At 30.9% G+C, this 15,617-nt stretch overlaps 1 protein-coding gene across 4 annotated transcripts in view; it reads right to left on the bottom strand.

The window, feature by feature from the left end:
- Positions 1-1,494: 1,494 nt before the first annotated feature.
- Positions 1,495-15,617, bottom strand: part of Tmep (Transmembrane endosomal protein) — a 32,707-nt gene continuing 18,584 nt past the window's right edge. For 2 of the 4 annotated variants that reach the window (XM_088231495.1, XM_088231496.1), the window contains exons 4-8: positions 14,576-14,793; positions 12,585-12,786; positions 10,648-10,886; positions 8,705-8,789; positions 1,495-1,714 (exon numbers count right to left, since the gene is read on the bottom strand). In XM_088231495.1, coding sequence (XP_088087621.1) covers positions 1,578-1,714; positions 8,705-8,789; positions 10,648-10,886; positions 12,585-12,786; positions 14,576-14,793 — 881 coding nt within the window. In that variant the 3' untranslated portion in view covers positions 1,495-1,577. Of the gene's footprint in view, positions 1,715-5,550; positions 6,395-8,704; positions 8,790-10,647; positions 10,887-12,584; positions 12,787-14,575; positions 14,794-15,617 lie in introns of those variants that run through there. The other 2 variants (XM_088231497.1, XM_088231498.1) reach the window with 1 other exon arrangement.

The following is a 15,617-nucleotide window of genomic DNA, read 5'->3' as shown; positions in this document are numbered from 1 at the left end:
AGCATCGACAACATTGTCTTGCCAGATCGGAGAACCCAACATGGTAAAGTGAGTTAAAAATATTTTTAACTCACTTTACCCTTGTCTGTTCGATCTATTAATTATCCAGAACAAATACATGTAATTAGTAGTGCATTTAAAATAAAAACAATACAATTTCTTGAACTCCATCTCCTATACAAGGGAAGTTTGAGGGATTATCCTAATATATTAAAAAATTAGTAAGACTTAATCCAATGTTTTCCCACTCATATAACACCTTATATTTCTTATGCAAGTGGAATGAGATTTGGTCATTTTATATAATTTGGCAACTTATTACGCAGTGTGTATATAATTTATCTTGAGAGGAAATAACTATATTTCTGGATGGCAGTAATTGGTGCTTTAAGAAGAATATGTAAATTATCAATTGTATAGAAATATTTGAATTGTGTACAGAATAACATTTTGCATTTTAAAAAATATTTCAAGATTTGCAAGATGGGCTTAATTTAAAAAATGATGGCCTTCTGGCCCTTTCTGTAATGGGGATTATTTGAAAGTCAAACTACACTTATTCCAAAGTTTGAAAAAAATGACAAAAAATAAAACAAAATACATTATCTGTGGTCTTTTTATCTATGGTTATATCATGAATTGAAAACAACCAAATTTGCTAAATTGCAGGATTAGGATTCGGGAATGTTGTCAGTTTCAGTTTACAACATATTAATGGTTATGATTTTTTAGCAAATAATATATTTTCTAAATCTTCACAATTTTTTACAATGCAGATGCGGTGCAGATAAAAAATTACTTACTTAAAAAATTAAAACATCCATACACACTTATTTTGCCACTGATCGAACAACTATATTGTTCAAAGTATTTGCAAGTGCATATTGCAAATGGCACAATTTTGTAATGCTTAATATTGCATAAATTTGCCAGACATGATTATTCAAATAAAACAATTAAGACATTTTAATTTCTCAATTGTAAATTATTTTGGTAACAAAATATACAAAAGATGGCCAATAAAATATTGGATAAACAGAAATTTACTGGCACAAAAATGCTTGGTAAGTAACATAAATTTATTATTTTTCATATGTTTTTAAATACAGCAAATGCACCCGCATTTTATTAAAATGCACATCTTGTAGTGTGAATTATGTAAAATTGCACTTTATATCACAAACATGATAAATTAATCATTTGAAATTTAATAACTAATACATTCAAAAACATATTTATATGAACATTTTTTAAATTTTGTCTTTTTGGTTGTCCAGAATTATTAATATGTTAATTAGAAGAGACATGAGCACTTCTTTTTTTTACATACTAAATAAATTATAATAGAAATAAATAAAATAATTATTTTTTTTAAACAAGTTTACAATAATTTCAAATCAGGCTAAAATTGATATTTTAATTAAATAATATATTGCCGATCAGAAATATATATATTTTTTTTATTCTATGGCAGCATTGTTAAATTGAAAGCCGTTTTTGTGGTAGGTACTTACCCGGTCGACTAATGGAGCCATTTAGTTTTTGGCAGGATGTACAAGATTGGTAGTTTAGAGAGATTACTGGAATTCATCATCAGAGCTCAGGAGCATAGTCTTTTCATGGTAGTTGGTAGAAATAGTAGCCACTCTCTGCTGGGTTGGTCTCGGGGCGTGCACTGATCCTTCTTCTCCTCCCTTTCCCGGTTTGCTGTTGCCTGTATTAAAAAACAACACACCGCCATTTTGCATTATTGCCCAACACCAAAATAGAGTAGTGAAATGATAGATTAGAAGTAAATAAAATACAAGAGACTAAATTAACAGAATGTTTAAAATATTTTCTTTTAAAAAACATTGTCTAAAAATAAATAAAGTCATACTAAAAGGCTGCTAATTATTATTTATTTTTTTAAAAAGAAATATTTGCATTCTTATGATTTACCCAAAGAGGGCCATTTTCAACGAGTTGTAAATAACTCACTATTAGAAAATGGGAATCGAGTTAGGGTAGAGTAGGATTAGAACCACGGACCTTAGGTCCGTGAGTCCGAGACACCAGCCACAGGACCACAACTCAATTCTTTAAAAAATAAGTATGGAAATACCTGCCTTTATCACTTTAAATATTTTTTCATAATTTTTAATGGGTTCATGTTAATCAAATAACTACCTTTACAAAAATACTTACGTGTTTTATAGTATCTTACTATTTAATTATATACTTTACAAATTAGTAAAAACATGAGACTGTTAAAATGAATTTTCCATAGAGGTAGGTTATTGGAATTCAAAGGTGAACTATTTTTTTTCATGCAAATAAACTGATTATGATCACATGGTCCCCTTTAACAATAATCCACGCTTCTTAATACGTTCCCTAGAATTCCTTTGAAACATACACATTATGATATTTATACTTTTAAATATTTAGCTAATGTACTATGTATTAAATTCTAATGAAAGCATATAAAAATAAAATAATTATAAGAAAAATTAAAGTTCTTAAAGCAATTTCAAAACCCCAAAACAGTATTTCAATTTGTACTTACTCATTATTGTATGATAAAGTTTTAGTTATACTTGTAGTACTTAAGTGTTTTTGTGCTTTATTTTTCTTTTATTAGCCAAGAGTTGGAAAGCATTCATAATAATGAAAAACAAATAATATTCTTTAAGTTGTTAGATCTATATTGATTGTTAACAACCCGCTATACATGGCTATATATTAACCAACACTTTGCAAATTTTACCAGAGATGAATTAAACATTATTTATAGTATTTTTATGATTGAACAATTATTCTATATTTTAATAATAATCACAGAGTCGAATGTTTCTGTTTTTATGTTATTTCCTTTTTCTAAATTGGTAGCTACCATAACACATTTTCAAGGATATGTAACCGTGAAAATGCTGGATAAGATATTTTGGCTGTTGATCATCGATATGTTTATAAATTATAACAGTATAGATAAAATATAAAAAAACATCTGCCATATTTTCTACTGCTCTTACTATAATTTAAATATTGTAAAATAAAAACATCTTTCCAGTTTGAAAACATATATTTGATTACGCTTAATTTAACATACAAAGGTACAACACTCCATTATAAACAAGTTCTCAGATTTCCCTAAATTGCTTTCAGTGTTTAAGTCATATTATTATTCAATATTTATAAAATAAGTTAATACTATAATTTGATTATTTTATGTTTCGCATTTATATTTACTTTTGTAAAATAATTATACTATTTATACTGGTATAAAAATTAGTAATTCCAATGTTGAAATACTTCAAATAAAAAAAAAGTATTTATATATATGTGCTACCATGCATATAATTTAACTACATCAAATTCTAAATCAAAAGACATCAAAATAAATATTTATTTAAACATTGAAAGCAAGAAGTAATTTAAAATACATACATATTATTGTATAAACAGAACATCAAAACATAAGCACCTACATAAGCAAAAATTAAGTACACAACCAAATTATGTTTAAAATATAATATATTCGATTGTCAGTTTGAATACAAAGTTAGAAAAAAAGGAAACATATTTTTTAAGCATCTCAAATAATTTATTAATCCAATATGATTGAATGACTAAAAACTGATCCAAGAGAAATATTATCAAGATTTAATTTATTTTTTTTCATAATTATTATTTTAAACATAAACAACAGATTTTAATATTTTTTATTAGTCAATTTCCAATTTAAAAAAAAATTAGAACTAATAATAATTTCAAAGATTAATATGAATGAATTATTAATATAAATTAATTTCATAGTTGTCAAAATCTTCTGTCAGTGAGGCCGTGATTTATCTGAATTATTATTAAATAGTTTGAACTCGGCAAAATATTTTTTTATTTTGCCATGTAATTAATGATTTAGAATGGTCTAGGGGTGAAAATTCAAAGGGACATTTCTTAAGTCAATTTGAGAAAATAAATCTACCAATATTCTTCCAATATCGCTTATGATTTTTTTTATTAAAAGAACTAAAAATTGATGATGATTAATATTTTTTTATTAAACCACAAGAAATGTCTCGTGGAAATTCTGTACAAAATTACATTAAAATGAGTAACAAGCAACAGACAATATAGAATTGATGACTAAGAAGATTAAGTTTATTTTTTTGTTGAAAATAATGTAATAAGTAACTCTTTATTGGGAATAAAGTTTTTTAATAGAGCATAAACATTTAAATATTTGATAACCATGCATAGACAAAGTAAGTTACTAATATTATACATTTGAAAAAATCTAAATACTTTACACCTAATACTGCATTCAGAATGATTTCAAAAAAGGAAATAATAAATATGTACCATTAATAAAACGAAAATCATGTCTTATGACCCTTAATATATAAAATGTAATGAATCTATAATATTATATATTCTTACAAAAGTAGGTAAATATATGTCCAAGGTGAATGGGCGAGGTTTCGAATTTCTGTGTGTACCCACATTTTTAGACTCTACCATCTACAATCATTATCGGAAAAGAGTTGTCCACACAAGCTAAATCTAAAAAATGCACATTTCCCTTATAATGATCGAGATGAAATTAAAGACGGGGGAAAAAATCTATTGAAATCATTAAGTAGATAAATAAATAACTAAGAACATTAAGTAGATAAATAAATTGAAGACCCTGTTTTAAAAAACTCAAAAGTCACAAACCAATATTTTTTCAAGAAAGTGTATGCCTTCAAAACAAAAACTTCCTATTTTTAAAAGTGAATTTGAGATAGCTACGATTTGTTTTAGAAAGAACGATTGTATGAGTGCAAATAATATAATTTTGGAAAATTTCTGACGTTTGGTGTTTTTAGAACGAGGTCTTCAATTGTTATATTTTTAAATAAATCACGATTATTGTTAGCAGTGATGCTAGTCAAGATATTAAAATTTAAAAAAACTTTTTTTTTTTTTAAAAGTGTTTTTTTTAAGCTTATTAGGAAAATAACAATAAAAAAGGTTGCAGTTTTTAGAATTTTAAAAAAGAAAAAAAACATACATATGTACATTTTGGATTTTTCCTACATATATCATTTCAAATACTATTAAATTTTCAGATCAGCTAAACTATTATCTATTAATGAAGATTCATCTGTTGATGTTTTTGAGTCATTTGTCTATTAATGTTGTGTTACAAACTTACATATTTTCCAATTATTCAGATTGAAATAAATGTACAAAATCTATTTCTAGCGCTTTTAAAAATGTAGTAAAAAGTTTAAATTTGTTTCCAACTTTGAGAACAAAATCTTGTTTTATTTTCAAAATACAATATTGAGTTTTTATTTATTCTTCTCATCAAGAACCAAATTCATGGTTGAATTTTTAACACTAGTTTAATTAAATTATCTTACCAATAAAGTTTAAAAATCATAAATCTATAATAATACTATTTCCTTGTTAATAAAGCTAATCAAAAGTACTTAGTATATTTTTTCATTAAAATACTTTACATTATCTTATTTATAAAGTATAATAGCTCTAACTTATGCTTTGTTTGAAAATTGTCAATTTTATTATTTTTGAAATATCTGTTTGACAGCCAAACCTTAGGTTTATCGCAGCATCCACCCACTCGCAGCGTTATTAGTAGGAGTCGCTAAGAATAAGGATAAAAATACTAATTTCTTCAAAAGAACTAAAATAAGATTTGTATTACGCCACCCGCGGATGGACAAATCAAAGGTATAAATAAATACAAGAAAGAAACAAAAAGCAAACCGTATTTACAGAATTTTCATTGCATTCAATAAAATGTCTACTTCGAATGGAGCATTCTCGTAGTTCTTAGAAAAATAAATAAAATGATATCACATAATCGACGCCCGTCTCGTTATTTTACTTTTAAAAGGCACTCATCAGAGGAATCTAAGCGTACTAAACATCTATGGCTTAAACTTTTATGTAAGATGGCGGCACATCAGTGGTACCTTCCCATTAGAAAGCCACTCATGTAGAGATATATTGACAGACATCTTGTTCGATCGTCGCAATTCGCACCAATAAAATATGCTCAGTTTTCAAACAAAACAATGTAAATGCTCGCAAGTTTGTAATTATTTGCTTGGAAAACGATAAAACTCTTTGGTTCTCTGTCAATACGCAGAGGTCTAGTAGGTGTCGAGTGACCGGCTAGTTCCTCGTCCTAGTCAGTCAGAGCCCGAGCTTTAGCTACTGTCTCTAGATTCCCGAGTTGTAGGAGATTATAACTAGGCATACTGCACACCGTGGGAGGTGTGGGTTAGGAATAATGTTAAGAGTAATGTTTGTCTGTAGAAAGCTTAGTTAAGCGGCAAGCGCGCAGCACATGCTGAAGACGACTAAAGCTTTTCGTACGGCAGATTGGTGGTCACGTCTGGAAACAACAGGCAAACAAAATGACAACTCTTCGCTACATTATACTACGGTACAGTACAATCTACTCATTCTTCAAATAATATCCATCATTACTTTGTATAAGCCTAATATGATAAAGAACACATTATGTTGGGCTCGAAGGTACACAACAATTCTGTTAATCTATATTTTTGGATGAGATAAATACAATAATTACGATTTGAGGTTTTTTAATTTTCAAAGTAAGAAGTATTCTTTTAGTACAACATTAAAATATTTTGAATCTCTGTAATAACTATTTTTATGTTTCGAATTTTACATTCAACAAAATATGTAATAAAAAACTCCTTTATAAATGAATATGAAATAATCCCAGAAAGACTGATTTAATGTGAAAACTTAAGCATTTTATGGGTAACCTAAAAACACTTTAGTAAAAAAAACACATTATAAAATAAATTTATGTAATATTTATGATTTATGTGGTTTATGTTGCAATAAACATTTTGAGTGTATTAAAATGTGTGCTGTGCATTAAGGTTGTTAATGAACCCATTTTTATATAGCTGCAATTTATGTATCATTTATATTCTTGAATTTTAATAATTAATGAATGCCCGAGTCTCTGTAAATTTGACATAATGAATAAATATCGAGCGTGATGTGTGCAAAGATTAAAAATACCAAATATTATTTAATTTGGTAACTTTGAATACAAAAGCAAAATGATGGATACAATTTTCAAATGATATAGAAATGGATGCAAGTATAATAAATTATTTTTAAGCCAGATTTTTTACAATACATATTAAAATTCTGAAACATTTACAGCAAAGGGCTTAGGAAAAATAAAGACATAAGCTAAATGAAAAAATGACCACTAAATAGAGATATCTTCATTATGCAAACATAGTTTGGCAACTATAAAATATTAAGTTTAATGAGTTTTCGCTTACTGATAAGAACAACTCGGTCAATAAACAAAATTTACCAATTGTATCTATGAACAATAAGTGTACATAATATGCTTGGTTTTATTTTACATAGTAAAATTGATCATTTGAGAGATTTTTGCAGTAGGTTGAATTAGATTGAGCGTCATCTATTTGTTTATGCCATTGATATGATAAAATGGAAATAGAAAAGAAATTATCAGTTATATTTACTTATTTCAAATTCATATAAGTAATGAAAACATCTTTTGATAGTTCAAGTTTATCAGACCTGTGATTTTTTAACAAAAAACCTAAAATATATAAACATACAATGGTGAAATAAACATGCAATGACTTCTGTATCAAGTGTTGCCAGTATGATTGTAAATTCTTACTATTTTATTACTATAATATTTTTAATAGCATAATATAATTAATTGGTCTATCTGTAAACATATTTTATGACTTGCAATTAATATTAACTGGAGCTTTTAATTAATTACTATCTGATATTTAAAGCAGTCACTTTTGTAAAAAAATAAAAATAATTACAGTAGAACTCTGTTTATCTGAACTCCAGTCATCCAGATTGCAAAATTAATCATTAAATAATTAAGTTATCAGGAAATAAAAAATAAAGGGGAGGTGTTATAATAACAAATAAAAAAGGAGTTTCTTCATCAAAGCAATTAACTTCGCTGGATATGTTAAAGTAAATTTTTAATGTGATTCTGATTCGCTGTATTATTTCAAAACCAATAAAAAAATGATATTATTAGAGTAAATTTTGCATTTTCTTTCATTAGTTTAATGATTAATCCAATTATCTGGATTTCTGCATATCCGGATAACGTCTGGCACTCATTAATCCAGATGGGAATTTAACTGCATTTTAATTTCTATCACATTTGTAGAATTTGTTGGTAATCCGGCAGATATCAGACCAGAGCACTGCCGGATTACTAGAAATCACTAATAATGATGCATTTAAACAGCAGAAGCCATGTTTTATTTTATGTAATGTAATATGCTTGGTAGCTGCCTGTAAAAAAACGCCGGATTACTGGCAGGACCGGAGAAGTGAAGTGACAGATTATCGGCGGAGTACTGTACATACAATTTTACTATTCAATTTCAGCAAGATTAGTCTGATAAAAAGTTTAAAAATCATACGATTTTGCCATTTCAAAATGCGCTTTTTTCAAAATCGCGCTGAATCTGATAACTATCCAATATTCATAGTAATATTTTTTCAAACTCTGTTTTCATTACAAGTTGTCAGAGATATTGATAAGAATCACAGCAGCAACATTGACCAGAACATGAACAATATGGCTAAAGCATGCAGATATATGTATAGACGGATACAACATGTATAGAGTGAGATAACTCACCAGAGCTGTACTGCGTATACTGTTGGTACTGTGGATGGAAGTTGTGGATGGCATCCGTCATGATGTCCTTGGGATTCATTGTCTCCTGAAACAGAAATCAAGTTACAAATTAACATACAATTACAGTGGAACCTCGAAATTACGTCCCCGTAATTTGTGTTTTCCTGCAAGTCCCATTGAATGTTGATTGTTTATTCCCACAATTAACGCATTTGCATTGAAAACTGAGAGCTTATGAGTATGAAGTTAGTCTCTTTCATTATATCAACTTTTTTGTCAAAGAAATTTGTAATTTTAAAGACAGTTTATTGTGTTTTGCGGACATTTGTTGCCGCCATTTTAGTGTTTTTGACAGATTATGAATCTGAAATTAGTCTCTAGTCATTATACCAACTTGTTGGTAGGAAAAAATGCAATCCCCACTGAAAACTGACAGCACAAGAGTCTAAAGTAAGTCTCAATCAATATACCAACTTGTTGGTAAGTTAAATCAATAGATGAAATTATTGCCGCCATTTTTGTGTATTTTTTTGTTGTAATCTAAAGACAATTTGTGTGTTTCTGCTTTACAGACATTTATTCCCTCCATTTTTGTGTTTTTTGGTTGTAGTTTTACAGTTTGTTGTACGAACATTAATTGCTGCCATTTCCGCTGTAATTTTAAAGATGCTTATGGTGTTTTACAGACATTTATTATTTACGAATACATTTTTAAAAGTTGAAATAGAAAAATGGCTCAAGCATTTCTACATAAACTTTTAAATAAAAAAATATTCACTTGATTTACATTTTTTTCGCCGGTCCCTTAAAAAACGTAATTTAGTTGTTTTACTGTAGTTTTTTGATAAAATAACTTCAAAGGTAATATCACTTTTTCTCAATAACTCATAGTGATCCCGCGGTAGTGTCGTGAACTCTTATCTGGAAATAAAATTGGAACCCCCTCCGCCACAAGTTTATTTCCATTTTTCAACAGGGTTATTTACGACTAACAGAAAACAGACATAAACAAGGAAATGATTACTTTTCTGACATTTCGGATCACATGGTTGTAAATTGTTTTAAAGTTCGAGATTAGCAATTAGCAAAAATTTACAAATCTGCTTTCCTTCCATACTTTTACTTTTATTTGTTTTTTATATATCTTGATATTTTTTCATTATGTATTTTTGTATTATTTTATTTAGTACGTACTATTATTTGGCATATGATTTATTGCTCCCATTTCTTATATTTCTTACTATATTGAGTGAGTTTCTAGAAAACATATCTCAATTATAATTTCAATTATGTTTGTATATACATTTATATACATTCTTTTTCTGTTGATTTCAATGATACTCTTATTTTGTTTTTTTTAATACTACTATATTTTACTATTATTTTGTTGATTTTAATGATACCATTATTTTGTATATTTGATTATGTGTTTTTCTTAATTTGTATAAATTATATTTTAAAAATTATTTCTGATTATCTTTTTTGCATTGTATTCTTTGGAATTTTATTATTTATTACTAATACATTTTTTTCTAGATTGTTATTCTATTGCATCACATGTCATCAATTTAATCTAATTAATTTTACTATGTATTTTTATTGTTATTTATTATGGCTTGACACGGGCATAGCCTAAAAGCCTAAATAAGTTCATTAATATTTGAACTAGTGTAATTTTGAATGAATAAATAAATAAATATTTATATTATGTAACGTTATATACTGAGGATTTGTACCGTGTCGCAGTTCTTGCTGTATGCAGCTCGTTAATCTGAAATCTGCGTGGTTTTACAGCCTACACTTTAATGTGATTTCTTTATTCCGTATGTGTGGCGAGCGTCTTGGCCATTACACCTCAGGGGCCCCTGACATTTTGTTATAAACAAGAACATAATTGATGTCAATGAATATTAACCCGCCTCCGATAGTAAACTAGGTATTACCTTGAGGCTGCTAGAGATGGACTGCATGGTGACAGAGCGGTGGGTGTCGGAGTGCAGGCCGCGAGCGTAGACCTGGTGCGGGAAGGCGTAGCGCAGGGCTATGGCGGCTGCCAGCATCTCTAGGCAGATGAGGAAGTTCTGGTAGCCGGCCGACACCGTGCCCGCTGTGGTAGGGATCCCCTTCTCATCCACGAGGGGAGAGATCACCTCCGCCTTCTCCAGCACGGCCAGGGCCACTCCTGCGGGAGACATATTTTATTTATCATTCATTAGGAAATTAGATTTATTTATTAAGACCGCTGCACCGCCTCTGAGGATTAACTCAATCGCCTCTCTACTGCCAACTATCAAAACTCCAAACCTAAATGTAAAATTTACGGGACATTTCTACTGCTGTAATTCACCACTGTGATTGAGCCTCCTGACCTGTTGTGGTGCAAAAAAAAAACTATCAAAATCTATTAATAATAAGCAAACCAACACTCACGCCGTTTCTCCGGAGGGGTAGGCAAAGGATGGAATACCATTTCCTCCGTCTTTACATATAGACCTTGCTTTCTCTGCATTCAAACATTTTTGTTTTTCTTTCTTGGTCTTCCTCGTTTTCTGCATCCATAAACATTTGCATCGTAAATAATTTTAGCTGCCGTTTATAATATTTATATTATTTGCACTGCAGTTTTGTATTGTTCTTGGACTGCCACCAGGTAAGTGTAACAGATGATCGAAATACGCTGCATTTAGTTTACAAATGCAGTGAAAATGTTAAACAGTTTACTATGCACCACTGGCTGCAGAAAGGGTAATAATGATGATAAAAATTATGAGACAATTTTACCAGAAACCAAAATAGCATATTCTTATAATCTAATTATGCACACAACACTGTGTAAGGTCGAGTGTCGTAACATCCATTGCATGTTTTATATAATTGAAATACCTAAGATTATACAATCACTCGATCAGACGCCACATAATAAGAAATGTTGAAATAAACAATGAAGAAACTCACCCAGTTTTAAAGAATGTTAAACAAACTTCAACGGTGTATTTAAAATATATTTTATAAATTAGTCGGTTAAAAGAAATTGTTTCAAGCCATAAAAATATTATTATTATTATTCATTAAAGGCAGGTAGTCTTTGCTGATGCGCCTATATATTGTGTACTACTTTTTGTCCAAGTTCTTCTTCCTTCAAAAAAGCATCCAAACGGTTTTTGAACCGGTAGTGTTTTTTTATTAGCAATGAGGAACTTCAGCCTACAGGAAAATGGATACAATAAATGTTTTCTTGGGCGCATTAAAATTGGAATATTAAATTGTAAGGCAAAGCTTCTTGAAAATGTACCAAAAAATTATAAAAAATATTTTAATAAAAACTAACTACTTTTAACGACATCATTAGTTCGTACGAATCAACCAATGATAAGGAGAGTTATGGAAGATTTCCGGTTTGCGTGCCATCAATGGATCGATGGGCAGAACTGATCGAGAATAAGCGGAAGAGAACCTCTGATGTCACACGGAGCTATTTCAGAAATACAAAATTTCAGAAAAATCATAGCTTTATTATACAGTAATTTAAATAATATATAGGTTACCCTCGTTGATCACAAGGGATATGTTCTGGACATGGCTGTGATAAGTGAATTTTTACAGAAGTCTGTTTAGATATTTTTCAGCTGATTCTGTCTGCACTAGCTGATTTGTCAATTTGAGGCCAGGCAAGTTTGATCGCTAATTAAACCGATCAAACAAACCTTTGCTTGCTTTAAAAACTTAAAGATTACAAATGATCCCAAAGATTTTAAATTTTATTATTTTTTTGCACAATTGATCGCGCTGTACTCGGGAAATTTGGAATCCCTACCAACAACTGCAAATTAACCACCATTTTCTATCATTTCGATTATTTTTAGTTTATATGTATACTGACCTTGCCAGAAGGAGAGGAAGATGACGCTCTTGACGGTACAGAACTTGAGAACGGGGTCGAAGGGGGTGAGCATCTCGCGAGTGGCTCCGAGGAACAGGAACAGGCCGTACAAGGCCAGACTCACCGACACGTTGTAGATTATGGTGATGTAGATGTAGCCGCCGTCCGGGCTCCAGTCACCGTCGTGGTAGTGACCCGCAGCCTACAAAAGTACATTTCATTTCATCAGTACGACGAACCGAACATTTTAATAGCTAGCCCAGTATTTAACCCCAAAAAAACTCTGAAATTACAGTCATACATATGAGGCGCTGAGAGACATTTGACTTCAATTTAATCAGAGTAGTAGTTAGGGGATTTTGGATGGTCCTAGCTCCTATAAAAAACAATTTATTTAAAAAAAAACAAATGATAGGGACACACCAATGGTATTAGGTCTATATAGGTACACATTTTTTTTTTATTGGCTTAGTTTGATAGTCTATTAATCTCAGAGTAAACCTACCCTACCTGACCTCTACGACTGAACTGTACAAAAAAACACACCAGTTTGACATAAACTACTTGACTAAAATTGAGACCTTAAAAATTGTGCACAAAATAACACTGGGAAACATACAAGACGACGACATAATATTAGTCAAAAATGCTGACATACACAAATATAACACCAGACAACAAAAACACTATCATATTGAAAAAGCAAAGACAAACACAGGACAGTCAAAAATACTATATAATGGACTTTAACACTACAACGACCTACCTTACTACTTGAAAACTTTTAATGGAGACAAATTTAAAATCCATCTGAAAAAGCACATGATGACTGAACTAACTAGACTAGACGAGACATAAAATGACTAGACAATATTAAATTTCTAATGTAACCCTAAAGGGTTTTTTAAAATTGTAAATAAATAAAAAAAAAATAAAAAAAATAAAAAAATAAAACTTAAAAACCGGAATTTGACACTAGATGTCAACACTTATACATGTAATTTAGAAGCTCTATTCATAAGCTGTCAAAATCAGTCAACAGTGTTTGATTTGCTTGTGCGTATCATATTTTTTAAAATCATAGAAAATTGGCAAAAAAACAGCATTTGCGAGAAGTTTTGTCGAGTCACTTTTTTGCAAAGAAAACTGCAGCCGAAAGTCATCGTATGCTCGTGTAATTGTATGGCGAACATGCTCATGCGAAATCACAGGGTTTTGAGTGGTTTCAAAGCTTTTAAAGTGGCGATTTTGATATCAAAGACAAAGAGCGGCCTGGACAGTCGAAAAAGTTTGAAGATGAGGACCAGAAGGGAGTTGTGTATTATGAGCTTCTAAAACCGGGTGAAATGATTACAGGATAGCTGTACCGACAACAACTGATTAGTTTAAAGAGAGCATTGAAGGAAAAACGGCCAGAATGGGAGACCAGTCACGAGACATTGATTTTTCAACATGACAGTGCTCGGCCACATGTTGCTCAACCCATTAAAAACTATTTGGAAAATAGCGGATGGGAAGTTCTGCTCCACCCGCCAGATAGTCCAGACTCGGCGTCTTCTGACTTCCATTTGCTTCGGTCGATGCAGAATGCACTTTCCGGAATACGCTTCACTTCAGTCCGAGGCATCAAAAATTGGCTCAATTCATTCTTTGATTCAAAAGATGACCAGTTTTTTTGGGATGGCATCCACAAATTGCCAGAAAGATGGGGAAATGTTGTGACTTCCGATGGACAATATTTTGAATAACATAATTGTACAAGATTTTCTTTAATAAATGCTCAAATTTCCTAAAAAGTTATAGACCTAATAGATATCTAAAGTGGGTTAAAAATTCTTCGCTCTAGTGCCATAATCCAGGAATATGTTTGTATGAAGAAAAGAGACTGATAATCGATAATCTCTTAAGTGTTAGAACTTTTTATTGGGAACTTTGTTAGTTCTGCTATAACAACATACGCTTGTAAGTCCATATATTTTGTAGACACTGACCTGGAGGAAAATGATGATAAAGGCGCACACGGGCTTGACGAGACAGAACTGCAGAGTGGCCTGCTTGCAGAAGCGCAGCACCCCGATGGTGTAGGTGGACCCCGCCAGGCAGCGCCCCGCCGCGCCCCTCACCGGCCTCCCACGCAGAGCCGACATGATGTTACCCTCCCCGCCCAGGTACTCGTAGCACAGAGACAGGAAGTTGTAGATCACAAATGCTGGAAATAACATTACTCTCCGTTATTTGGATAGAAACATCCCTAATTGTTTTCCGGATTTTATTATTATTATAAGTAAACCATATGAAAAGCTAGTTTAAGGTTTCACCTAAGCAAATGCGGAGAAGTCCACAGCTGCAATTCCCTCCCTTTCCAACAGTATTCAGATAAAGATAGCCAAGAAACAAAAACACAAATGTCCTAAATCACTGTCTTGGGAAAACTAACAAAACCAGCAGTGAAAAGACTATTCATATTAAATTCAATGTGCAACTTGTTCGTGGTATAACCATGTTTATACCACGAACAAGATGCACATTGAATTGGTGTGTAGTATGTGAATTGTAATCTCTTTCCCCGGCGTTGGTAAAACATAATATTTTTATTAAAATTTTTTTCAACAGAGAGGGAAAACATTTTTGAGGAGGGAATATGGAAGTCTAGGCATTTACAGGGCTTATGACCTGTCATTGGCTGGTTTAAGTGGCCACTTTACACACTGTGTAACATTCACCATTCTGCCCATGTTTGAACATCCACATTTTCTCAACTCTTTTATCTGTTGACTTTTGTGAAGTAAAAGAGCTGAAACCTTTTTAACGTAAGTGAGATTCATCCGGCTGAACCAAATCACCTACTAGGCAACGCCTGAAAACAATTTTCCAATTTTTGCAAGCATTTGGACAAACTCAAACATTGTTGAATCAACTACCTGGTAAGAGAAGAAGTATAAAAATTGGAAAATTATTTTCAAGCGTTGCCTAGTAGGTGATTTGGTTCAGCCGGATGAATCTCACCCACGTGATAAAGGTTTCAGCTCTTTT

The sequence above is a fragment of the Micrasema longulum genome, unplaced genomic scaffold (assembly GCF_059751315.1).
Source record: "Micrasema longulum isolate JH-2025_06_02 unplaced genomic scaffold, ASM5975131v1 h1tg000888l, whole genome shotgun sequence".
Taxonomy (NCBI): domain Eukaryota; kingdom Metazoa; phylum Arthropoda; class Insecta; order Trichoptera; family Brachycentridae; genus Micrasema; species Micrasema longulum.
This window is presented reverse-complemented; position numbering and strand designations above follow the sequence as displayed.